This window comes from Oreochromis niloticus, linkage group LG11, assembly GCF_001858045.2.
Source record: "Oreochromis niloticus isolate F11D_XX linkage group LG11, O_niloticus_UMD_NMBU, whole genome shotgun sequence".
NCBI classification, from domain to species: Eukaryota; Metazoa; Chordata; class Actinopteri; order Cichliformes; family Cichlidae; genus Oreochromis; species Oreochromis niloticus.
Genome location: NC_031976.2, coordinates 15,198,835 through 15,226,160, shown reverse-complemented (window position 1 = coordinate 15,226,160; position 27,326 = coordinate 15,198,835). Strand labels below are relative to the sequence as shown.

Below are 27,326 nucleotides of genomic sequence, written 5' to 3'. Positions count from 1 at the left end.
TCACTGCAACATGAAACCACACAGCCATCAGCTCAGATCTGCTAATTAGCATCAGTTTAACTCGCACATGGGGGAGCCCTTCTGTGTATGTGTGCAGGGTTAGAGTTATCGAGGCCTGGGTTCATGTCACACTGAAGCAGAAGAAAAAAGAAAAACAGAGATCTTTGTCCTAGAAAGATTTACAGAGACGCCGACCAGCATTGCCCTCGACACAATACAGAACTACTGTTTCAATTAGGTCAATCACTGAAGTCAGTCCAAAAACATCAGGCAATGCAAGAGTGTCTCTTAAAATAAGCTCCGATTAGTCGAGCATGCACTACTTGGGGATAATGATGTGTATGGGTTACAATGAGCTATAAGAATTCTAATCAAAAGAATGATACCAACAAATCAAATCAAAGAAAATGACACAATGCACTGCACTAAGAGGGAAACTCAAAGCTGCCATTTCCCCAGGAATGCATTTTCCAAAGTATGGAAACAGAAAAAAAGGCCAGTCAACAGTCAATGAGCAAAAAAAAAACAAACAGAGTTTGTGCCCTTCACACAGGGCCCATTACCTGGACCCTAGGGGCAAAAGGCGGTGTTCTTCTACTAAGGCTTTGGCTCTGGATAAGCATAAATTAAACAGCAAAAGAAAAAAAAGAAAGAAAAGAAAATGCAATAAAACCAAAAACACAAAACACAAAAACTCACAATACACCCAAAACACAACAACAGAAATTTGTCATTTAGATGAAAGATTTAAACCAGCAGGTTTTGTACTTTTTTTTCATTTCTGCTTTCTCAAAGATTACTCATCCCTGAGCTGCTCTGCCCTGTTCTGCATAGGCCCTCGGAGAAAATTACCAGCGGCTCACAATTAGATCTTTTTGTCTTTTAGACCTTTTTCTCCTCCGCCTCAAAGCTTGCGTCACGGTGACGTTAAAGCCGATTGTTATCCACAGACGATGCTTGATACAGACAGCTCCTTACTGTGTAGAATTACTCATCAAGGTCTTGCAAGGTTTATCCAGTGAGCTGAACTGTTTTAGTGATTAGTCCACTGCGAACTTCAAGGTCGGCCCTCTCATGAAAATCCAGAACTTTAAGCAGTGAGTGGATGAAAAGGCTGTGCTATACAGTGTAGGATATGTTTGAGTGGCGACCAAATACTCTATGGGACTCTCATAAATATTGAAAGAGCAGGAAAAGCACATTCTTGAATCCTAAATTTAAGATTTGATTTATGTCGTTTTAATGCAGCCTTTTTACCAAATTTACCCCCAGGAGGGTTTTTATACTGGATAATGAACAACACACAACGTAATCTGATCTACAGTCCTGTGCTGGGTTGGTGAAGGGCCAGCTGAACAGGCTGAGTGAGGTTGCTGAGCCTGACAACAATGTTTAACAGGGGTTTGAATTAAGATTTAAACTAAAAAAAAGAAAAAAATTGGTTGCGTAATGAATCCGCAATGGGAAAATAATACTTACTAGCTCATCTATGATCTCAAAAGCAATTAAACCCTCTCTATCAATCCAATCCTCTTCCCGGCTTTTACATGTAGCCCATATGTGGAGTTGAGCTCACTTACTGAGAGCTGTCCTGACAGGTACTGGGGGGCGTCCCTCAGCATGCTGGGACTCATAGGAGATGTGACAGAGATGGAAGGACGGTCCATCTTCTGAGACTCGAAAGAACTCGAACCTGGCAGGGCACAGACGGCACAGTCAGATAATAAACCGTATCTGTTTGCTGTTTGTAGTTTTCGCTACGCACAGGGAGAAAACTGGAGATTGTAGCAAGGACACACAAAGAAAGGAAACACAAAAAGAGCACAAAAATCTTGCCATGTGGGGGAAGATAAAAAGGCAGGGTGACAATTTGCTTCACTTGGTGTTTCTGGGATGATTAATAGGATCAAACGGCACACTGTCAAATCCACGGAAAAAATGTTGACAGAACTCACTTGATTCCAGTTGTGAGTGTGTGCTGTCTGGTATCCTTGGAATATCTCTGAAAAAAAAAGCAAAAAAAGAAAGTGAAAGAGTGTGAGAAGCAGGAGAGAAGGAGGGGGATGGAGCGGATCAATTTAAGCTAATACTGAATGCACTGCGCTTTAATGACCGTAAGCACCACATTAGTCTTCATTCACCCAACGGCTCCCTCAATGGCACAAAGCAGGTCAGACCTGGGAATCGACAAAGCAAAGGTGCCTCTGTTTTTCAAAAACAATCGCAGTGGAGAGGATAAACGATGTGACGGGCTTTCATTTTTTTGCCGGCCGGCATTCTTCGGTGCCTTACGAGGCCAGAAATGGCAGAGCCGGAGCCAGAGGGAGGGAGGAACAGATGCTGAATAAACAGCTCGGCACAGCTCCTTCGCAAACACATTCTGAGCTATGTTCCCTTCAGATTCCCCTTTTCAAGTCTCCACATTCCAAAAATATGAAGCTATTCTGAGTCATAGAGGCAGCTATGTGGCACGAATAAACCTACAGATGTTGGCACTGTAATAGTTTTACAGCGAAATCAAATCAAATAGGTAAGAGATGTTGGCACAATCTAAAGTGTGATTCTTTGAAATACTGACTAATACTAAAGTCCAGATTTATGCATGGTTAGCACCAATGTGAAAGTGAAGCAGGGACAAGTCTTTTATTGTTGTAGCTGACATTTTGCATTTAGGAGTTTAGGAAGACAAAATACTGAAAGCAAAGTATTTAAATGAAACTATATGAGTCACTAAGGTTAGAGTAACAACATATCCTACAGAGTCCTGTAAATTCTGCATTGGTCGAAGGGGGAGAATAAATGCTCATACAATTAGGTTTGTTTATACACTTAATACAGAGTTAATATAGCCTAAACTTTATGCTTTACAGATTTCGCCATAATAATAACTGCAGAGAGTACTGCAAAGTCTGTTTGTGCGTCCTCAGCCACAAACACAGAGCTCTCCAACATCACAAATATCTTTCATATCACGTCTGTTTCAGAAAATACTGAAATGTCTGTCAAAATTCATCTAGAAATGTGAATTGTGTGGCTCAGAGCTGTCTGTGTGTCCCATTCTTTCCTTTGTTTTTAAAGAAATACTTGAAGCATGCATTTCCACACACAGCACAACAGGAGCAGAAGGTATACTCTGCTTCTCATCTGACTGGCTGTTAGACACAGATTCCAGGTATATGCAGCGGAGGTATGTGTAATAAAGCGGCCCCTCTCTAGATGAATCCCACTCCTGATCTGAGATGTCAGGATTCATCTAGAGCAGGGACGTCAAACTCATTTTACATCGTGAGCCACATACAGCCCAGTTTGAGCTTAAGCGGGCCAGACCAGTAAAAACTCCTCTTTCTGTCAGTGTAAAGAAGTTTAGCCACATATAGAAATGTTTAGACATCTTAATAGAAGAAAAAAGAACTTCAACAGTAAATCTTCGTTTTTCCACATGATAAAGAAATGTTGCTGAAGGAAATGGATTTTTTTAAAACTTTGGACCTTTGGAAAACACAGAAACTTGTATTGGAGAGGAAAAGGTTCAGGATATTTTTTGTTTATCTATTACTTAGTTACTTTGGTGTAGTGTGAATGACCATGGAGGAGGTCTCTGTCACTAGAAAAAGCTGTAAAACATAAAAGTACAGAATCTATGCCTTCCTTCACCTTTACCAAGGCCATCCAGTGGGCTGGAAGGGAGTCTTTGGCCCCCAGGCCATATGTTTGACACCCCTGAACCAGATAATTGCTTCTCCCATCACTGAGACCTCACCCTATTCTGAGTATGTATCAAAAAAGAGTTATTTTTCTTACAGTGCCTCTCCTTGGTCTGAATTATCATCCTGCACCATATTTAGTTTTATCATTAAACACACAATTCCTTTTCTGGGGTCACAAACTATCCCAACACAAGCACATAGTGGGAAAAAGTTCGATGCCCTTGACAGATCCTAGTCCTGGCTTCACTTAATTAAAAATTACATTTTCAAATCACAATTTTAACACATCTAGTGAACTCGTCTGCTTCAGTATGCTTATTGTGTTGTATGGAAAAGTAACACAGTTGCAGCGCAAATTCTCACCCATGCCTAACACCTTGGTTACTGTGAGCGAGAGCATCCTGTTGCTTATTAATGCCAAAATCCAAAGTTGTGTTGTGAAGAACAGAGTGTGTCTGCATGTGTGACACCGGTTGCGAGATCTCACCCTATAGGCCGCGAGACCACCAGCTCCACCTGCGGCTCCGGCTTGGATTCTAGTATGATATTGTAAACTTCTTTAAATGTGGCTCCTTGTAAAAGCTTCCCGTTCCACTCCAGCACCTGATCTCCTGCAAAAACACCAGAGATGCTCAGCGTCACGTGGAAGATCTTAATCCTTCATGCTCACACTGTCGTCACAGCTGAATTTAATTTCTTCATAAATGTGTGCGTGTGTGTTTCAATACCTGGTCTGAGGTGTCCAACAGTGTCTGCTAGACTTCCTTTCCTCACTTTAGTGATGAAAGCACAAAGTCTACCAGATTCTGTCATCTTGCCTCCCACCACCTGTAGAAACAGAGAGGTGATTGCGCTGGTACTAAAATGCATTTGTGAAACAAAAGTCGAGCTATGTCATAATAACTGTAGATTTAATGCAGCTCATAGAAGAACATGGACTTATTTTCTCAAAGCATCCTGTTGATGTCATGGCTTCAGTTTTTGCCTGCGAGGTTTGAAACCACAAGAAATGCACTGGAAGGGAGAAGGTCGATGCTAAAAGTCTAAATCTAAATCTTTTCAGAAACTGTCCAGGACTGTGCTTTGTTCCCCGTGGAAACACTCCGGTGCTGTACCGTGGTTCTGTAACAGTGCAAGGCCGTGGGCTAGAGCTGTACTGTACAGTCCTGAGCTGCTGTACTCCACTCTCCTCAGCTTACACTGGCATCATACAAATAAAAATCCCCTCTTAATGGCAGCTGAATGCCAACATACAAAGGAGCTTAGGGAAGTCTGCTAAATGAAATGGCTTTATGTAACAGGCAGGAGATAGAGAGAGGGAGGCTTGCAGAGGAAGAGAGCATAAGAGAGAGAAAGAGATGGGCAGTGAGGGCGAGGCTGGCAACCTGACTGATGGACTGACTGGCTGGATTGTGGAGCTGGGTGGCTGCTGCTGAGCGGACAGAAATGCACAGAAGCACTGAGCAGACACAAACATGCCATTTCAGGAGGCTCATTTAATCAGTAATGATTTTTTTCCCCATCTTGCCGCTCTCGCTTCTTTCTCCAGCGGCTGCTGCCATGCTCCTGTGGACATTTGGCTGCTCTCTTATTTTTTTAAGGGTACGCACCACCTACAGAATTACACAACAGTGAAGGATAAAACAAAACTATATCTATCTATATAAAAATAGGTATATGCTTTTTGAATAGATGGAGACACTGGAAGGGAAACTGACTTAGCATTCAATAAAGAATTTGATCAATAAGAAGCAGGCAGCACTAAAACTATAAGAAAAAGACACACAGAGAGCAAAGAATGTAAATTTACATTAGAACGTGATGGTACTGTATAATGCACAAACAGGGAATAACTGCAGGGACAATACTGGGAGGCTCTGCTCCGACTTGTTTCCTCCCAGCAGCTGAATTCTGTTCACTAAAGTAGCTCAGTATGAATGAGTTCAGAAGATTAGAGAGCCCAGTATCAAACAACACTTATTAATATTCATCAGGAATATAATGGCTATTAATAGTGAGTCGTACTACTGTATGATGTAACAACGGAAAGCCATGGAGAAACCTCAAAAAAAAAAAGGCACAAAATTTTTAACCTTCCACCTAAATGCTGCATCTAACACTGATCCTTTTGACTGAACCCTACTGGGTAAAATGTTAAAGTCACTGTGCTAAATATGCATATTTTAACAGGATATTCTAATGGCAGTTCAACATGAGTGTGTGCAGTGCAAATGACGCCCACACAGGCTGCAAGCTCACCTTCAGACCGAGCAGAGCACCTGAGTCTCGAGGCACACTTCCATCTTTCATGCGCTTGTTGAGCAAAATGCGCCCTATTAGGCGATCCCCATCTTTGGACGGCTGCCACGTCACTGGGTGCTACAAGGTCAGAGCAACAACACACCTTTTGTTTAACAGTTAATCCATTTCAGTTCGATCACTTCAGACCAAAGCAGACAACAAAACAGTGAAAGGAGGGCGTGAAGGGAGCACTTTATTTGTTCACTTGGGGGAAGAATGTTCACACAAACTCAGTTATTTAAACTCCAGGTGATGCAGTTTTATCTGTTAGGCCAAAAGCGTTCAAAGGAAAATTTGAAATTTCTCCAAATAACACACAGCTCATTAACTGTCTCACAGAGTTTGTGTGAACCTGCCGGTGTGAGGGTGGAGTTAAGCTTCATGCAGCGCCCCATGCAGAGTAAAGCAAGCAGCCCCAACACTCCTCCTAAAACCAGCTCTTCAAACGGGAGCAGGAAGACCAGAGTGTGACTCTGGTGCTTTGCTACACACAAACACACAGCGTGGAGTAGTGAGGGGGAAAGCAGATAGTGAAAAAAAAAGTGGGAGGGGGGTAGACGTGATACAGATGAAGTAGATCCTAGGGTGCCACATTAGAGACCAAAAAGGATGAAAAACAGACAGCACAGAATAAAGCTATGAGACACGGTGATATCACAGACGCGGCAGTGGAAGGGAAAAAAGAAAAACAAATGTTTTTTTGGTGCAAAACAAATCCAATCTTCCCTGTTTGTGTGTGTGTGTGTCTTTTTTTTCTATAGAAGTGAGTGGAAAATTGGGCAGAGGGGACAGGATCTGTCTGGACTGGGTGCTGTGGGGTAGGGCAGCAGAGTGAGAGGGGACGGGCCCGAGTAAGGGTGTTCCTACTACACTAAACAGGACCGCTGCAGAGCAAGAACACAACATACGGAGGAAAAAAAACGAGCATGCAACTAGGAGAGACCCACATTCCTGAGTGCCATGACAAACAGAGAGGTTGTGTGTCAATGCCCAAGTCTTTTACAGCTACTGTAAAGAGGTGTAGTTTCTATTTGGGGAGCAATACAGCAAGTACAAGTAGCAAGCAAAGAGGGTGTCCCCAAATGACTTTTATTTTTAAGGCAACACCGAGGTGGAGCCAAAAGTAACCGAACCATAAACAATAAATAAAGTTTTAAAAAATCGCAAGAGAAATCAGTTTATACAACGTTAAATAAAATCCATAAAACAGACATCTCACCTATTTACACTTGGTGACAGAGAGCAAACAAAGACTGGATGGGTAAGGTCATAAATAATAATCATAACAAAAAAAAGGAAAAAAAAAAGCAGGCTAGATTGTCTCAGTACCTTCTCACTATGGCTATGCTCCTCGTTTAGCGTAGTGCTACTGCACGTATCAACTCCCGAGTCTTTAACCTGCGGTTCACACCATGCCAAGTCCTCTTCAAATGAGTGTCCCCCAAAGCGCACCATTTTCTTTTGCCTCTCAGATAAGGTGTGTGTCGCCTCGGACATAAATGCCTGCTCAATAGTTTTTCTTTTTCCCCTTTGACTGTCCCCTACAGGTGTGGGATAAAAAACAGAAAGAAAAAACAGAAAAAACAACATGCAAAGGTGTAAATAAAACAAAGGAAACATGAAATGACAAAAAGACTCCGGGAGGAGAGGGGATGGGGGAGAGGAGACAGAGAGACAGAGAGAGAGGGAAGGAGAGAGAGAGTGAGAGAGAGAGATGGGGTTAAGGGGGCGGGTGGTAGGGAGGGAGGGTCAACGCAGGGCTCCACATGTCTCACCAAAGACATTGGGGAAGCCTCACTGCTATGCCATGACGCATGGTCCCACCAATGGCCATCCAAATCTCCTGTAAGGTGGGAGGGAGGGCATATACACACGAGAGAGGACATCGAGAGGGACAAGTGAGGACGCCACAAAGTACAGACATTAACGCGCGCGCACACCTACACAGAGCTCGAAATAAGACATCCAAACATTCACGTTCCAACACACACACACAAACACACAAGTGCTCACATGCTCCCATAACTCAGCAAAAGTGATAATCGCTCCTAAAATCCCTGCAGAGAAGGAAAAGACGCAGATGGATTGAGCTCAGCACTGCACAGTTAAGAAAACTAAACAAGACAGAAGCCATGGCTCAAGTCAAAAGCACAATCTGAAGCTTCAAATCCTTTAAAGGTATTACATGTGTTCCAACAGCACATTGGGAACCTCTGATAAACAAAATGACAACATTCAAACGCGTCACAGACAAAATCCGCGCCTAATTTGACCTCATTTGGGACTTTTGCAGCTTCAGCTAACTTCAGCGCTGCATTCCATACCGAGGTTTGATTTATCGTGTTGGAACTGCTTCGTAGGGAAGGGAACTTTTCTTCTGCTTTATTGCTTAAACATCTCGCTTGTCACAGCAAATCAAGTGCGATAACAGACAAGGAGTGGGCGGGGCAAGGATAAACGGCCCATTTGAAATAAATAAATATGTTTAGTATGATTATAAAGAGAAAAGAGCATCACTAAGGGGACATATAGGCCACAGTGCAAAGTTTTGTTTTCTTTACAATACTTTGGCTAATAGGTAGCTCTGCATGATTCACAGTTCAAAATAATCCTGCTTTGTCCCCTCAGTTCATCCAACATCTCACACAAGCAGTTTTAGCTCCCATCCTCCTCCCTTTTAGTCAGCCTTCCTCAGATTAGCTGCCCCTCCCGGGCAGGTGAAGAAATAGACCTTTCTTCATTTCTTCAAATATAGTTAGTTCCAATCGAAACACATGTTCCACGTTACATTCCTCTGATTTTTTTCAGACAGCAATCTTCAGAAACATTCGGGCCAGATTCTGTTTTGTTGAAACAAAGTCAGCACACTGCTATCTTATCCTAAAGAAGCTGCATCTATAGGAAGGAGCAGGGCAGACCTCTAATGTGTTTAACTGGGGATTCAGATTGCAATGCCACACAACCTTAACTGACCTCGATCTAAAGTGCACCGGGGAGAGCTTTTAAAGATGAGGCTCTGATTACAACTTCTGCCACAGCATCGGCGGATACATGGCCTTGAGAAAGGCAGGCACGTGGCTACGATGACGATCGCAGGATGAAGGATTCTGGGGCATTTCTCTACTCTTGTCGTGCCTTCAGGACAATAATCAGTTATAAAGGGAAGACTTCTAATGAGACAAATGTGAACCGATCAAAACTATCCATCTATCTCCAGAAGCAACTTTGTGATTCTGCAGGGTTTGTCCTGTTCTCCAGTGTGGATGTACAGAGCAGTGAGATGAGCACTTTCAATTTGATTAAGAAGCTTAAAATTTAAAGCTAATTAAAAAGAGCAAAAACTATTGAATCCAAAGGTAGTGCTGAGATTCTCAGGGGAGAGCAGTGTGGAGGTGAAGACAGGCACAAGTTAAGAGTCAACTCCTGCTCTTCTCTGTGCAGGACTTCAGTCAGTAACATCATTTTAGCATCCCATTACAATGCATAATTCATTTAAATGATATTCAGCTACGATGCCAATTCATTTTACAAAGGGGAAATAAAGTTGCTCTTATTAAAACATTTACCGAAGAATGGGCCATTTAAATAATACAGAAACACAATGTGTTCTTGGCAGCAAACATGCTGTTGTAGACTTGTGTGTTTGCACAGATGTACAAAGTCAATAGCGGACCTCAGGGCTGCAGTCACAAGTGAGGTCATCTGAAAACACTCGACTTGTTTAACCCATGGGCCACATACATCACATTCGCCACACTTCACTTCCCCTGCAAAGAGCTGTAGAACCTAATGGAGCTATAGAGGACAGGCCTCCTTCAAGTATTATCTGGCTCAGGATTCAATCTCAGGGAAATCAGGGAACTCTGATGGAAAGGCATAAAAATAGACTGCATATGCTTCTAGATGCGGAGGCTGGGGAGGTGATGGGAGGCTGGACTGGACAGGGGTAAAGAGGAAAGAATTTTCAGCATAGGACAAAAAAGATCCTGCATGGAAGACGTTATTCGCATAAAGACAGGTTCACTGTGAATACACATAGCCAGAAATGTCTTAAATAATCCCTCATTGCACTGGGGTAATATGGGGTTCAGTACTTTCTTAACAGATGCTTACAGAATTATTTGGAGATTTTAAAATTTAATATTCCGATGGATCGGAAATGGGGGTTTTTTCCATTAAGACACACAAAGGATAAACAGCCTTCCATAATATTTGCTATCTCCAGTTGTTTATGCACTCATACAGGCTCTGCCTGACTCTGCTCGGATCAGCTGGTTGTTGTGTTTCCAAACATAGGTGGCCAACTGGAAAGTTGCAGAGTGCGCTCTGGTACTTATAACACAGGGGTGGGCAATCTCAGTCCACGAGGGCCGGTGTCCCTGCAGGTTTTAGATCTCACCTTGGGTCAACACACCTGAATCACATGATTAGTTCGTTACCAGGCCTCTGGAGAACTTCAGGACATGTTGAGGAGCTAATTTAGCCATTTAAATCAGCTGTGTTGGTTCGAGGACACATCTAAAACCTGCAGGGACACCGGCCCTCGTGGACTGAGATTGCCCACCCCTGTTATAACATCACTGAAGGTGTTTCTCCCTTTTTTTTTTACTTTTTAAATTTTCATTTATCGGCATAAACGCCAATGCCACACAGCAAATAACTACTACCAACCGATAATACTGGCTCACTGATAAACCTCTCAGGCTCTAACCTTTAATAAAAAATCTGCTTCTCTTAAAGAGACATGCCTGCGGAACTGTGGCTCTTAAACAGAAGGTCTGTTTCTGGCTTCAAATTACTTTTTAGCTTCCTAGCTTTCTTTTTCACTATTAAAACACATAAACATATATAAACAAAATGTATCTTTTTCCATTTTCTTATCCATATTTTATCTCGGTTGCAAATAAAGTTTCAAATAACAAAGTCAGTGTAGTGTCAGTATGTATAAGCAGTCAATATTAGCCAAAAACTCTAGTGTCAAACTGCTGTAAACACTGATTTTTTAAATTTTTTGTACTCTTGGCTCTGTATGATGTCAGTGGGAGAAGACTTTTTCATTTTTATTTATTATTCTTTTAGTGAATCAGAAGAAAATTCACTTAACTTAAATGGTTTGTTTCAGAAAGAGCACAATCTAGTCCAGTATATGACAAATAAGGATTAGTTTGGACTGTGAATCATACAAAGCTACACTGGAAGAGTGCAAGAAGAAATCATAAGAAGAAATAAGATCATAATATTCCCCCTTTAATATAGTAAAAAAGATCTTCAATAACATTTTCCAACTTGCAATTTTGTTGTGACCAAGCTGCAAGGTCAGTTTAGGCCAAACATGTATCACTATCCATCCATCATTCTAAGGAAGCACTGTAACTACTTAGTGTATGTAGTAATGTGCTGTGATAAACCATTATGGATGTCCCCATAAGCTTTGGCCTCTGTGGCCCTCTCGCCAACAGCTGACAATAGTAATTACCTCCTTTGCCTTTCAGCTGCTCTTCTGTCAGCAGCGTAACACCAGAGCACACTTTGGTCTCCAATAAGAGTATAGTGTGTTCGATGTGGAGCTATAGACAGAATGAATAGAGACACTATGTGGCTCATCTCAAGCTTCCATCATTTACAACCTCTACTTATGTGTGTTCTTCTTCCTGGGCCCGCGTCCATCTTCAGGCCCCTCCCCAGCCTACTCTTAACATTTTAAAAAAAGACACACCCAGCCTTCTCTCCTTACTTTCCCCGAAGCTTCATTAACAGTGGCACGCCACAAATGGGCACCGATCCCCCAGTAAGGCACTGTGTGATTTTTCAGCGAGCAGGAAACTCATCACGGCCATAAATTGTGAGCATCAGCAGTCTGCGCCCAGCCCTGCCGTTTCGCTCCGACTCCGAGGCCCCGCAAAGTGCTGATTCAGGTCGAAGGCAGCGCACAGGCAGTGGCGGAGTTCACCACCAGCAGGCTCTCCATCACTTTGACGGCTCAATAAAAACCAGTGTAAACTATTAATTGGATCATTAATTATTGATGCTGTTTTTACTACAATTCAAGAGGTGAGAGCAGAAAAGAGGCAGGTCGAAACAACGTCTATGTTTAAACATAGCCACCATGCTACAAAGGTGAAACAATATCATGTTAAGCTACTGGTGAGCTCAAAACATCAGTATCTATTTTAATAAACTAACCCTAAACAAACCCTCTTTACTATGCCCAAAAACAATGCCTTTCAGGTAGAGAAAGGATGGATTAATAAGACAGTCTTTCTCAGATCTAGCATGAGGCCAAACACTCCAAACCCAGCAGGGTTACCGAGCTGCAAAAGCTGATCCCAAAGGCCATTAATGAGGATGTAACTTAGGTTGTCACTACACAATGTCCACCTGTCTGCTGCAGTTAGCCAGCCATCCTCTCCTTTTCTGTGTGCTGGGCACTATTATGAGACTGCATGTCAGGGGAATCAATAAAGAGGAAAACACAGGGAGAGGACCATCGCAATAAATCAGTCTCCTGCGTTCACAGACACAAGCCAGGCCCATTACAGCTGGCACACCCTTTCTCTTCCAGTCTAACTCGTCCCCTTCAACTACTCTTATTCTCACCACCCCTCATCCTCCTTCTTCACAGATTCCCCCTCTCCCCCTTCTAGGTACCAGAAACTGGAGAGTGTGGGATGCACGCTGCTTAGCCTGCTGTTACACACCCATCTCGTTGTCCAGTCAAGCTGAATGCACAAACCCCCAAGATGCTGACGGGAACATATGGCGAAAAAGTTGCTTTCCGCCCCCATTTGTCTCACGTGCAATTACAACCGCTGCTCTTCGTATTGTTGGCAGATTTTTGATGCTGTTTTTTTTCACCTTTTACTTTTTTTCACTCTGGTAAATAATCAAAGTCCTTCTGTATGCTTCTTTTTTTTTTTAAACAAAGCAAGAAGGAATATTTCTTCTCTCGCCCTTTTTTTGGGAGCATTAAAAACACCTGCTTGATCTGACCCAGCTGAAAAATATTTGAGGGTCACATGTGCACATCGGGGTTGGCGTTAGCTTTGAATCCACTTTCTAATTATTGCATAATTAAACTTACTACGCAAACACGTACACACTGTTTTAAAATAAATGGTTCAGTACAATTTGCTGACCCATTTATCAGACTCCCTGCATGCACCGAATCACAGCAGCCTTAGTTATGTCATAGATGAAAATAATTAATGAAACTGCCAATTAAAAGTAAATAAAGCTCCACATAATCAGCTGTCTGAGTATGTTCTGTACCTAGCATAGGAAGCTATACTTATCCAGGTCAACAGTTCAACTCTTCCCTATGTTTTTTTCTCCTACGCAGGGTGGCCCGCGGAGGAGGCAGGCAGACAGACGCACACAGAAACAACACAAACTCTGACCCTCTAAACAACCTGCCTTCTCCCTATTTTTGCTCCACGGCTACCTGTAAATCTGGAAACTCCCACATCAATAATGTAGCGCCGGGTGCTCAGCTGCTCGCCTTAGAGTGGAGAACAGTTACATAACAGAGCAGGCCAACCAAATTCCACTGCTCTCCTCTGCATTAAACATTTCATCTACCATTCAGCGACAAAGGCGAGCTGTGCCACTGTACTTTTGTCCTTTCTATAGTCTAACCCCTAACACTCCTCCTCCCCCTCTTCCTCCCTCTTTCCTGATTTTACATCCCAGGAAAAGTTAAAAAAAAAAAAAAAATCAATTCGCAATTACAACAACTGTCAACCAGGAGGAGCAGCGAGAAGCTGACGACTGCCTCTGATGTTGATTCTATGCAAAGTGGCATTTCTCTCAGTCAGTGTGTGCCTGCTTGGTGGGATGTTTTTTAAAAAATATATATATACTTGAAGAAATGTGAGATGCAAACAGATCAGTCACAGCAGACGGCAAGAAAACCACTTCACTCAGTGATCCACATTATTATTTTAAAGTTTAAGCAATCCTTGATTTAAGAAATAAATAAATAAATAAAAACCAGCACAGCTATTTTTCATTTTTTTTACTAAACTGAACTCCTTCGCAATACCAGCAAGGCAGCACCGCTTTGTGCGAGCTGTAAAGTCAAGGCTAACAGCGCAGATACAATTTGCTGCAGGAACACATTTCTACATTCTAAAGTCAGCTCGCTTTGTTTCGGTTTACAGCCACAACTCCCAAAACATCTCGCTTTCTCCTCCTGCCTGTCCTTTATGTAACGCTGTCCATTAAAGAACACTGTCAAACAGCTGTGGCAGGACCTGGCAAATAGTGCTGTAACAGCGGCGAAAGCAGAGAGCCTTAAGATCAGCGGTGTTATCTCAGTTTCCAACTCACGCACACATAAACCACCCATCCACATTGAAGCATGTCTGGCTGGCCTGTGAGCCCACAGGCCTCCTCCTCGAAGGCACCAAGAGCTGTTAGAGGAGATTCATTAACGACAAACAGAAAACGCCGCAGTTCTCCGCACAAAAAATAAGGCTCATCATTTTCAGTTTTTAAAGGCTTTTATTGTGTGTGCAATGGCTGGTTTGTCTTCTTGTTTGAAGATGAATGAAAATGCAGTAAAGACAGCCACTTTTAAGATGTTCAACCCCCCCCCAAAAAAAGATAATACAAAACCTAAGAGCACTTATTTCTGGTTATGGAGCATTTTAAGAAGAAGTTTTCTGTATTTAGATTGTTTAATGTTTTACGAGAATGTTATCTTTATTGAAAAACCTGTATAAACAGAAACATATTTAAAGATTTTTCAGAGTGAAAATGATGAGCCTTAAAGATAAAAATACATTTATAAACAGACACACACACACAGAGCACATGTACACACTGCAGACTGGGGAATCTGAAAGTTATACAATATATACATCTGCATAATCAACATCACTTGAAGACAGCAACAATGATTGAATTACAGTTCAGTGACTGCTCAATAACAGTAAAGCAGAACGCCTTTAAGACTGCACAATAACAGCACTGATATGTGTGTATTTGTATGCTGTAAAAACCTTTCGATACAGAGACCAAGAAACAGAGAGAGAGCAGACAGAGTGAGGTTTGTGGTGTGCTGGCTCCTACCTTTTTCACTAACTGACTCACTCTCTATCTCCACATCCTCACAGCTGGTGTACTCCGGCGTGGTGGCCAGCTCCTCCTCCGAGCTGCTCAGTGACACCTGCCTCATCTTCCCTCCCTTTTTGGTTTTGTGGGCTTGGGGGGCGGCGGGCGCACCGACTCCGACTGGTCTGAGCTAAGAGAGTCGTTCCTCAACATGCTCTCCATTTTCTCCCTCTTGGTCTTGCGGACAGCTGAACTGGGGTCCAAGTGGTGCTGCGGCCTCCTCATCATATCCCCACCTACCCCCAGGTCTCCTCTTCGCAGGTCCCCCGACCGGTCACCCAGAACGGGACTACGGTGTGGCGTTGGGGGGCTGTGGTTTCCTCTGTGGCCTCCGAGGCCAGGGCCCATTGGCCCCGGGGAGGACCGGTCAACGGAGTAGGAGCGCTGTCCCACCATAGGCGGCCGGCGCTCAGTGAGAAGCTGACGCGACAGCCGGATGGGGCTGGGCTCATCTTGCTCCGTGTAGGCCAGGGAGACGTCGCTGTGGCGACGCTCGTGCCTTAGCCGGCCCACTTCAGCGTGCATCCTCATCTGCTCCTCATAGGGCTGCGGCTTAACAGGGTAGCGTGCCAGGTTGGGATCGCTGCGATAGCGTGCCTGGAACTCTTCCTGGCGCTGCCGCTGGAGGTCATACTCACTGGGCGGTCCATCTAGCTCCTGGTCGAGTGGGTATTCCTGTGAGTGCCAGCGACCGGGACCTCGACGGTCCCGATAGCCCATTCGCGCTGCATCCATGTCTGAGTACATGTGTGGGCCCCGCGGAGCCCGCCGAGGGTCCCCTCCCCATAGTCAGACGGTGATCTAGGCATGCCGCCGTCCGTCGGGGCATACTGTGAGTGGTCGCCCCCCTCCCTTTGGTCGTATTTTTGGTTTGGATCCCTGGATGCAGACGGGCTTCGTTTCCTGCAGATCAGAAGGAGAGGAACAAAAAAAATTATCAGCCGGTCAACTGTAAACAAGATTTTCTCTCGTTCTAATTATATGATGTCTTTTTGGGCTGAAAGCTGTTTGCATCCTGTAGCTTCACTTTACTTTGGTCTGCACTGCACAGGTCCCAGTCCCTGTGAAAAGCTAATGAAAGCCTGCACTGTTTCTGTCACACCAAAGAGTGAGAAGACTAAACTAAACAGCAGGATCTAGCACCACTTCTTCCTCTCAGTCCAAGAAGCAAGAGGACACAAAATATACAATTCAAGTCATTTTACAATTTGTGTTCTCAACACATATGGTAAACGTGTGCTGAGAGTAGTGCACTGATAAATGATTCAGTGATCCACCGGCTGTGTTTATGTGCACATTACAGTGCACATGAAGGGGTTGTAGGGAGACAATAAAAATATCTCTATGTTCTGATATTGATAAAAAAAAACGCAATTAAAAGCTGGAAATGTTGAAATGTTAGAAAGTACGCCCTGATTACGATCAGCAGCTTCATATTTCTAAAAATTAGGCATCAATCGTTTTATTGTTGTCTGGTTGGAAGGAAACCATCCAGGAAGTGGATGAAAAGGATGGAGGAGGCTAACTGTGCATTAATGCATTTATTCTTTTGTTCAGAATCAATTATTCATAAGCCACTTTTCTCCTACATTTCTCCCACTTTTCCTCCAAAGTAATAATGACATTTTGGTGAGGAAAAAGCTCTGTGAAGCATCCCCTTAATTTTGTACGTGACAACTTTCCATAAATTTCAAAAGGACTCATAAATCACCGCTGCCAGCTTTGCTCACCAGCCAAGGTAAGGACTCCTCACGTGTGATTGGCCGATTCACTGAAGGAAGGCTGGCCCTTCCCTATTGGATCACAGACCGTTCAGGTTAGTCTAAGCTAAAATGGATGCGCAGTACAAAAGATATAAGCATTGCGGTGAGGGACGTGTGGGCAAAGATGCTTTTTGTGGTCCGCGTGTTGAATTTCTATGTTGTACACTGAATAATCTCACTAAAGTCAAGTGCCAGCTCTGGGGAGAGACAGCATGATGAACGAGCGTTGCGTACAGTTCATGAACTGCTGTACAGTTAAAATATGGGCTCTTAGAGAGGGGCAGAAGCTGAGCAATAGTGCAGCACAAAATGTGCTTCCCAGCAACACTGGCACATAAAAAGCAAATTTTACTTAATTGCAAAAGGGACAAAATAACAAGAACAGGTCAAAAAGAGCATTTTAACATATTTACATGCAGGATACAAACATGACTACCCAGGAATGCTAATGTTTTGCCATTAATGATGCTTAGGCAACAGTTAGCTGTTCATAATGACATTATAAGGTGAGGATGTCAGTGTTGTTTTTGCAGCAAAAAGAATAAATACTCCATCCATCCACTTCAGGGTCGTGTGTGGGTGAGGGTGTGTGTATGTGGCAAGTTTGCAATCTGCCTGTGATTTTTGGTCTTTACACTAGACTTGAAGGAAGCATTAGAGCTGGTGAAAGCTGCTGAGACTTTGTTTGTTCGCTAATTTTCTCAGTTTCTGAGACACAAAAGATGTTAACACCATCTTTAATCACTGTCTGCATTTTAAAAAAAATCACAAACACTTAAAAACTTAACAAACACAGACTTTTTTACTCTGAGAGCTGGTAGGTTGGTAACTTAATACAAAGTTAAAGAAAATGATCTGGAGCCACACTAAAACTTAATTGGTACTTCCTTTGCCCCGCCTCTCCACCGAGAATCTTGAAATAGCAGTGTTTGCATTATCTTGCCGACTAACAGCCAAACAGACAAGCATGTACGGTGGCCCTGAGAGGTCAAACACACTCAACTTGAGAAAAGCCATCAAACACAACAGAAATGAGAAAAAACAAACCTCTAAGGGCCACTGTTGCAAAGCAGGCACTGATCACATACCTTCGCCAAATAAGAACGACCTAGAGGAAGAAAAACTGGCCGCTCGAGTCTCTGTGATGCTGCCAGCTCACAGGAGTGACTTCTTTCTGTTCCACATCAAAACAAATACCTTCTATCACCGCTATTTGAACGGAATCATGATTCAAAGATGGAGGAAAAACACACGAGGGTTGCTACATTATTCATGAGCTGTTTTCTGGACACTAACCGAGCTGCACTTCATTCACAAATTCAAAGTGAAGCGGCAGCAGAAATTAGGGGGGACAGGCGGCGTGACATGGAGCTGAGGAAGGCGGGGGAGTGTGCGTGTTTGTGAGAAATCTCTCTTTATAGCCACTCTGTAATCACTGAGGTGTGTGTTTGTGACTGCGTGCGTGTTTTTTGAGCCGACTGCTTAAGGAATGCTCTCAGGATGTCTTTGGGGCTTCAGGCCAACGTCCTCTCCGAGACTGTCTTAAAACGCTACACCCAGAAAACACACACACATACTCATATCAGCTGCACACAGTTCGCACAACATACATTAGCAAACAGCTCTTTGACGAGGTCTAACACAACTTGACACAAGCATCACAATCCTCTGCTCCCGTTTAGCCTTGTATGTCCCTCCTGTCCAAACACAGAAATGTCTGTGGCAGCTCGCAAGCAAGCCAGTAAGCCCGTTGCACTCTATCAGCGTCCGCATCATGACTCTGCTGCTGCTGCTGTTTGTGCTGAAGCAACCTTCAATATATACACAACAGAGTGGTGACGCAGGGCTATGTTTTGCACTGTGCAATATTCTCTGCTGCTTCGACAGCCTCTCTCTGCATACACCTGAGTGCTGGCATGACACACTCTGCTGATCTTGGATTTGTATTCCATCCTTAGTGACTCAGACAGAGATGAAGAAAGGAGGGGCGAAACGGGAGAGGAGGTATCGACAAGGAATGTGGAATTAGGTGGAGCAAAAGTACGCAGATGCCAAATTACAGTAACCGTGTCCTGCAGTCGGACATTGCATCTGGTATCCGCGCCGCATTAAAGCATCATGTTTGTGAGGCTCAAGCATGAAGAGGCAGGATGTGACACCGTGGGATTATGATGCTTGCCAAGTTGCACAGAAGCCTGGCTGCGGCAACGATTGAGTCACGCACGGCAACGTAAAGGCCTCCTATCACGTCCCCTTATAGTGCAAGATTCATGCGCGTGTGCGTGATGTCAGAGCAGATTGATGAGCAGTGAATCAACCTAACGGGCCAACAACAGGGAGGCACGTGCACTTTGTGCGTGCTACATTATGGGAATAGAGGCCAGGGCTTCTATACGCTCCTGCTGTGGGAATAACAGCAGCCTTTGTTACTGCTGTTGTCCTATGCTGAGCTAACTATAGAAATCCTCTGCTATATCATGGAGCTACAGACAAGGACGAAGATGGCAATAAGATTCAGTTCATGCAAGGTGCTGCCGGAGCTTTTCAACTAAAATAGAGAAGGTTTCTGACATCCCTTTGATGTCGCGTTATTACTGCTGCCAGGACAGCCTTGTACGCCTGCAGTGCTCTAGAGGTAATTCCAGTTAATCATCTTTTTCAAGTACACTGTCCTTATCAAAAGCAGCATAATGTATCAAATCCAGGGCTCAAAAAAAAAAAAAAAAATCCCCCCCCAAAAAATCATGGGATTACACTATGGCACTGAAAGATTAAAAAGTGCGACCCACAAAAAGATTAAAAGTGACCTGACATGCTCGTCATGATAAAAACCTTTATGTGATGTTATTTTCTACAATGCAACACGCAAAAAACAACTGGTGAAATTCCCTGATTCACTGCAGGGCGTAATGAGACGACACTGCCCTATTCTGTCTCTGCAGATCCGGTCAAAAGCATCCACAGACAGAGCCCAGATCCCAGGCTGCAAATGGACTAAATCGTCTAACTGTGTCACTCCCTGAGTGTGTGGGTGTGTGTGCATGTGTGTGTGTGTGTGTGTAATTTTCCCTACATCCCTATACTCTGTATGATGAAACCAATGAAACTGAGCAGAAAGCCCTGGGTATAAATCATAAACATTTGATGTGAATTTATGATAAATCTACAACATCATCATCAGATTAAGAGGCTAAGCACACACACACACACACACACACACACACAGCCAGTATGCTGTCCAAATTATACACTATTGTTGACTTAAATAATAAGAGATCATGTCCTCTCACAGCTACTTTAATAAGTGTTTTTTTTATCAGCAAAGAAAATAAAATTTCTTATTATTGAGGTTATTTCCACAGTATTTCCACTGAGCAAGGATTTTCTTCCCTGGATATAATTGTGCTGAGAGTTTACTTCCCTTTTAAAACCAAAGAAATGCCACCGGCACAAAAATCAATAACACAGAGTCAATAAGGAAGCTTTCAGTGAGTGATGAACCCTTCACAGATGTCGCAGGATTCAGCTGCATGCGTAGGCACCCAGACACATGTACGCACTGACACACAGGCACTAATGTGCAAAAGAAACCAAAACTGCAATGATGGAGTTGCTGCTATGACAAGCACCCCAAGAAAAAAGTCAGCAAGTGCACTGTTCTACTGTGAAAAAAAAAAAAGTAAAAGGACTGGATTACATCTGCTGTAATAACACAGTGCAAATGTAAATGTTTATACAGTTCCATGAAAAAATGCCTTCACTGCTAAATAACCATTAAAGCTAAACCATTTGAAAAAACAGAAACATTTTCACACATGCTTCATCCAAACTGCTCATAACAGTCTAAATCCAGAGATATAGCCAGCCTTACTGAAAGTCACTGTCGAATCCTGGGATGTAGCTCAGTTCAAATCTCTGCCTGGCAGCTCCACGCAAACACATTCTGCACACAATCCCAGCGCGCACCCAGTCCGATCCACCCTACTACCGGAGCCTTGTTGTTTCCCAGATTCACTCTCCTCTAATACTAAAACTTGTGGTTTTCTATCTAGAGGTCTATGGCGGATCTACCCACAGCAGATGATTCAGTCATGGAGCAGTGCTTTTCGGTGTGACACAGCTTCTGTTTGCTCCTGCTTCTGCTGAAGAAACATGTTAAATAAGAAAGCAAAAGCAATCAAGGTGAAAATGCAACGCTGCCCCCGCGGGAATGGTGCCACCTCTACTTCACGTATAATGGAGAGCAGTCAAATGAGAACAAATGAGTGGCGCCGCGCTGCAGAAGCCCTCCTCTCTTAGAACAAATCTGGCCCGCTAATGACGGCAAAACAACCTGGAACAGTCTCGACTGAGTAGAAAAAAAAGAGAAACGAAAAAAGCAGGGGGAAGAACGAAAATAAGCTGAGTGTGCATGTGAGTTTCGAGTGAGAGCAATCAGAGAAGAGGAGGCAAGAAGAGGAAAAACACCTCTAATGATCCATTTAAAGATGCAGCATCACTCTGCCTTCCAGGACTGACTCAGCTGGTAGCCGTGAATATGAGACGCAGCAGCATGTCCGATCCTGTCGTACAATCAAACCAGCTGAAACCCCCGAGGTAAACCGGACAGTTCAGCTGAATTTCCCAATATCCCAAATGAGGGCGTACCAGCCGGATGACCTGCTTTGATTCTTACGGTCTGCTGCATCTAAAGCAACCTGCCACACTGCCGGATGAGCATAGATGACCCACGTTTACAGTCCTGCTGCAAAAGCTTCTGGGTGGCTGAAACTGAGCCGACTTTTGGATTTCATGCTGGCATCATGTGATCTCTACAAACAGCCGGAGGTCGAGCAGCGACGCCGTCCAACCCAGCGGCCACTCTGTCCTCTGTCTCAGATTTACACTCCTGGGCCCGATTACTAGCTAATGTCTATGACCAAGGACAAGTACATGAGGAGGCCTCACCTTATCTCATTCAGCCTGCAATTATATGACCAAACTGAACAAATGACATGACTTATGCATTTTTCTTTTTCTTTTTTTTTTATCCACTGGGCGGATTTTCAGGCATCAAATCAAATCTACACAGAGAGCAAGCGAGAGAGGGGGCAGAGAGGGAGATTTGGACGATAAGTCTACTGTGTGCATGTGTGCGGCCGGGTGTATTAAGACTGACTGTATCTGGGTGTTGCTAAGGTCACTCTTCTGCCATAGTACTTTGAGCATCTGTCGCCATGTTTCTCCATTCAGTTTCCCTCCGTCCTCACCTCCGCCCTCCTGTGCAGTGGGCTCTGAGTTTGGACCAAAGACACGCTACTACGTGGTTTTTGTTATAGCGCTGGTGACAGCTGACTGACGGGAGCAGGGAGTCAGGGAGGGCAGGCGGGAGATGGGTTGCTGACACGGTAAAGGAATAGTGGAAGTGTTTTATAAACCTGCAGTGGTTTTAAATAGAATGTGCTGCAGATCTACTTTCTGCCTCTCTGGGAAGTAAGTAGATGGCCTAAGACCATCTGTGATCACACAGTGAGCTCCAGCAGGACTCTGAATGGACTCGTAAAAACTATACACTGTAAGCATCTTTACATTTCCCTTGCTGAAAATCAGTTTAATTCCACATACTTCAAGAAGACGAAAAAGTCAAAATAGTGCATGTCTGTGTTGGAATAATATCCTCCGTGGTGCTCTTAAGTGGTGCTCCCACTTCAGTCTTCAAGTACACCAAGGAGATTTTGTTCTATATTTTCACTCCAGCTCACCAGCTCTCCTTAACACCTCACACTTGACGCCACCACTCTTCAGGTACATCTGCTTCTATTGCTTCAAGACGGCCTGTGAGTGATGTAAAATGATGAAAGCTGGACGGGTAACTAGCGGGAGAGAAAGTATTTGAGAACTGGATTATGAGCTGCCATGGAAATAAAGCCTTAGAAACCCCAAAAGGTTTTCCACCAAATCTATTTTCTTGTCATAATATGTAAAAAGCGATGACTCTTATAGATGAGCCAGTTTTGTTTAGGTGTCTGGTCTTCTTGGCTTTCAGTAACAGTAAGTACAATGAGTAAATAGTGAGGAGATTATAGTTAACTGTGCTCCATAAAGTAGCAGCGATTTACTCACCTCTTTTCACTCTCTGTGTGTTTATACACCCCTCTGCATTTAATCATTACTTATTATTAATCTCTGGCTCTCTTCCGCAGTGGGCCTCTTGTCCCGTCTTTCTCCCCTTTGCCCCAACTGGTCGCAGCAGATAGCCGCCCCTCCCTGACCCTGGTTCTGCTGGAGGTTTCTTCCTGTTTAAAGGGAGTTTTTCCTTCCCACTGTTGCCAAGTGCTTGCTAAAAGGGGTCATCTGACTGCTGAGGTTTTCCCTGTATTGCTGTAGGGCCTTTTTTTTGCAATAGAAAGTGGCTTGAGGCAACTGTTGTTGTGACTGAATTTCTTAATATTTACTTCCACAAGTACACCCCATAAATACTGGGTTTATCAAAAGGAAGCATTCAATTTCAAAAGGCTATGGAGCTTGTGGTGAAATTTATACTACATGGGTAAATATATAAGTTTTACATACAAAACTTACAATGTTCACAGGAGCTCAATGTGTCCCCCTCTGGATGCATGGCTTTTGTCCATATGATAGTCAGGCACGCCCCATACTTTTGCATGTCTGGAGTCACAGCAACCATGTGAAACTCACAAATCCTCTCTTTCTAACAGAACGTGTTTCAAGCTCTTTGATGCACCCTTTACGTCTTGCAACTAGGATGGGAGGAAGTGTCTTGGAGTTTAAATGTGATTTGACCAAATTTTAAAAAGGTGTAAAATGCATACAGCAGCCATTTCCCGTGTCACATCAGGCAACTGCAGCGATTCCAAGATATTTATCTGATACCTGAGCAGTGGAAATACCTGAGTGATTTGTGTTGGTAACTTGGTAAACTGTTGCCTGAGTGTCTGAGTGTAAAGACTGAATGCAATCCAATTGTAATCTGGCTAACACCCATCCATCCATTAACTTAACTGCTTATCCAGCCAGACTCACAAGCGTGGCTGGAGTCTATCTCATCTGGCATTTGGCGAAAGGCAGGGTACAGTCTGGACATTATGGCAGTCTCTCACTGGGCTAACATGGTAAAATAGGCTCAACTTTTAAATCCACCAAAGTTACCAAACATGCATGTCTTTGAAGGTTACACCAACACCATGTGATTGCAATCTGGCTAACAGAGGAACATACACGAAGAGCATAACACTATTAATATTAACACTGCAAATGTTATTTTATAAACCTCTACGCTGATCAACTTGCTATACACTTCTAATTTATCAGCTTTTCTGTTTTTAATAAAGGTTAGTAAATAATCAGACACATGCACACAGCCTAAAAGCCCAGTTTCATTCACAGAAGCAGACTGCAGCCTCCCCCTCATTTCATCTCCCTGCTCTGTGGAAAGTTTTGTGTGAAGCAGGAAGACAGAGAAGTCGAGCAGCCCCACATCTATCAGCGCAGCTGACAGTGTCTGTACATCGGTGAATGTTTTCACTAATTGGCTCCAACAACACAGACTCCATCCTCCTGTCAGCACGTAGACCAAGCGGTGCCTTGTGTGTTCATGCTATGTTTATACCCAGCATGGCTGATATATCTTCTGCACTGCACAGCCCGTTAGATCTCCTTTTTAAGAAGAGGCACTGCTAGTGCTCTATGTAGGCCAAGCCCCAGCAGAATATGCCATTAAGATTAGCTACAAGTCAGGACTGCTACGCTGCTGCATATTTCTCCTCACCCTATAGAGAGAGGTTAGAGGAGCAGAACATGTGTATGTTTTTTTTTCTATACTGCCAAGACTAGCGACTATAAAACGTACATCACAGCTGATTTTTCTTTTTTCTTTTTTAATGACCCATGTGGAGCAGTGAAACAGCCTGACAGTATGTGGGGTCAAACATGGAGCAGTATATGAGCACTGTCTTTAATTATCCTTACTGATTTCAGCTTGACTAAACCAGAGCTGTTTAACACAGAAAACTGTTCACGGCCAAAGTGTGTGTGGGGGGGTCCTCTGGAGAGCCTGGAGGCAATCAACACCCCAACACCAGTGAGTAATTATGCTTTATTTCTGCCAAGTGCTTGAACCTACAAAAAATGCATGTGATTGGTGTTCATCTCTGACCAGGCCATACTGCTACATCACCACATGAAGGACATCATAATCCTATTCACCCCCTCTAAGGGAAACACTTAACTGCGTGTTTGACACCATCTGGGAAATAAAAAGTGGCTTTTTGGTTTGAAGAAAAAAAATGGTAGCTTTACTTCTTTAGTGTTTATGGGCCCATTTAAGCTGGGATCTTCAGAGCTGTCAGTACATTTGAAAACACACAAATAATGTCTGGACTATCATTACTTACTGGGATAGTTGAGAAAAACATACCTATCCATGTTGTTTGTGAGTGTATATGTATATAATAACCACTAAAGTTTGCTTCCCACCGAAAGCTTTTTTCACCCAGATTTAGATAGCACTTTAAAACATTAGGAGAACTTCATCAGAACTCAAAAGGTATTTCACACTCTGTCTGGTTGAAAGTTTCAAGTCTGTTGCACAACTGACTGTATCCATTACTAATGTCACAGCGTACTGACATAGCCTGTGTATGTTGTTACATCACTGTAGCACATGAACTGTTTGCTGTAACAGACTGTATAAAAATGATGGACATAGCCACGCGGCCTGACATCTGAAGCCAACTGCTTTCAACCTGCATTCTTTCTCATGGCCAACAGGGGGCAACTCCTCTGGTAACATGATCCTACTTGTCACTCGAGGTATGACTTGTGTAAACACTGTCCTAACAGGTTTATAGCATCAGTCCTTAGCCTGAAGTCCTACTGAACACAACATCAAGATGGTTTAGTGACCATCATACAAGCCTGCAGTGTCCAAAATCTATTCCTCACATGTTGAAAATGCAAAACTTGATTTATCAAACCAGTTACAGTACCTTACAATGTCTACATCTATCTTTTACATACAATCTATGGCCAGGGCTTCTCAGGCATTTTCACAAAGTGCTCTGTGTAGGGGACGTATCGAGATGTGGCTTTGTATATCATAACCCAGCATTTTATACTGTAACAAGACGCTGGGTTGTATTTCTGCAATGGGAAAAAAAACATCTTAAGAGCCACTTTCTCCCCCATCTCGTTCTCTTTGACACACTTGTAATTGCACACACACACACACACACGCACGCACACACACATTTCTTCTCAGTTCTGCTAAGTATGCATTTTTCATTCCAGTGAGCGGGCTGCATTCGAAATCAAAGGCAGTGACGCTGCACGGCTGTCTGGCTGCACAGAAAGTGAGGAGGTAATGAAAAAAGCTGAGGGGTGAGTCAGAGGATGCTTTAATAATCCTTGTAGCCCAAAATAACATCTCTGGGGCTGGACGGACCAATGACCCTCTTGGGAAACCGGCAGCAGTCCAGGCTGGTCTGGACTCCTCACGTCTTCCCTTCCATTACCCCCAACCTACACACACACATATAGGCCCCCACCCACACTCATCTCTCTTATTTTTTCTACCAACGCTTCTCAGTCTATTATAGTCACCAGATAAGACTGCAGCAGCACAGCACGACGCGGCAGACAGCCAAACCATCCCTGTAACAAATACAGAGCAAGACTAAGCAGTGTGGAGGGGTGTGTGCACTGGATTTGTACAAAGTGTGGTCAAGTCAGGAAGGAGCATGAACTCTGTTCACAGGTGAGCAGGCATTTCTTTGATTACTGATGATAAATGGTGATGAGTCCAAAGCTAAATAGCTCTTTATGTTAGGTTCAAGGTTGTGTCTCCATTGTTCAACATTACACCCTGCCTCATGTAACAAATGTAGGCAGAAAATGAGTCCATCATCTTGTATTACAGGCACCACTCTGATATTCCAACAGGAAGCTTGTGGAGTCATTTGACATTCTTAAATTCCATCTAATCAGAGTCATGCTTGCTCTACTTATCTTTTTTGACAAGTTACAGTCCTTAAAAATCATAGTGCTGCTAACTATAAAGGCACAAGCTAGCTGCTGAGGTCATCAGAAGGTTGTTTTTTTCTAACCTTAGCTCACGTCTCCCACACAACATAACACTTTGATAATAATTAACACGGTGAGCCCGTCCATTACTCATTCATACACCTCATATTTAACAAACAAGCACACAATGGCAACTGCATCAGCCATGCTGCAGCAACACCAGCATCGTCTCCTAAAGCACCACTGCTTAGCTTCTCTCATTAGTGTGTTAAAAGCATTAGGCTCAATCACTAGTGTGAGTCACTGTATGTGTATGAACAGCAATATTTATTTGGTGCACTTAAAACAAATGTTCTTTCATGGTGATAGTGGCTCCGCTGTGATACTCAGCAGTTCCACTTGAACTGGCCTCTTCTGCTGT

The 27,326-nt window shown here is 43.5% G+C and overlaps 1 protein-coding gene across 1 annotated transcript in view; it reads right to left on the bottom strand.

Annotated features, from left to right (window-relative positions):
• rims2a (regulating synaptic membrane exocytosis 2a) overlaps positions 1-27,326 on the bottom strand; it is a 95,001-nt gene that overhangs the window by 56,616 nt on the left and 11,059 nt on the right. Inside the window, 10 exon segments of the mRNA XM_025911448.1 lie at positions 564-611; positions 1,581-1,693; positions 1,956-2,002; positions 4,195-4,318; positions 4,436-4,535; positions 5,967-6,086; positions 7,784-7,851; positions 15,081-15,212; positions 15,215-15,899; positions 15,902-16,025. Of these exon segments, the coding sequence (XP_025767233.1) occupies positions 564-611; positions 1,581-1,693; positions 1,956-2,002; positions 4,195-4,318; positions 4,436-4,535; positions 5,967-6,086; positions 7,784-7,851; positions 15,081-15,212; positions 15,215-15,899; positions 15,902-16,025 (1,561 nt within the window).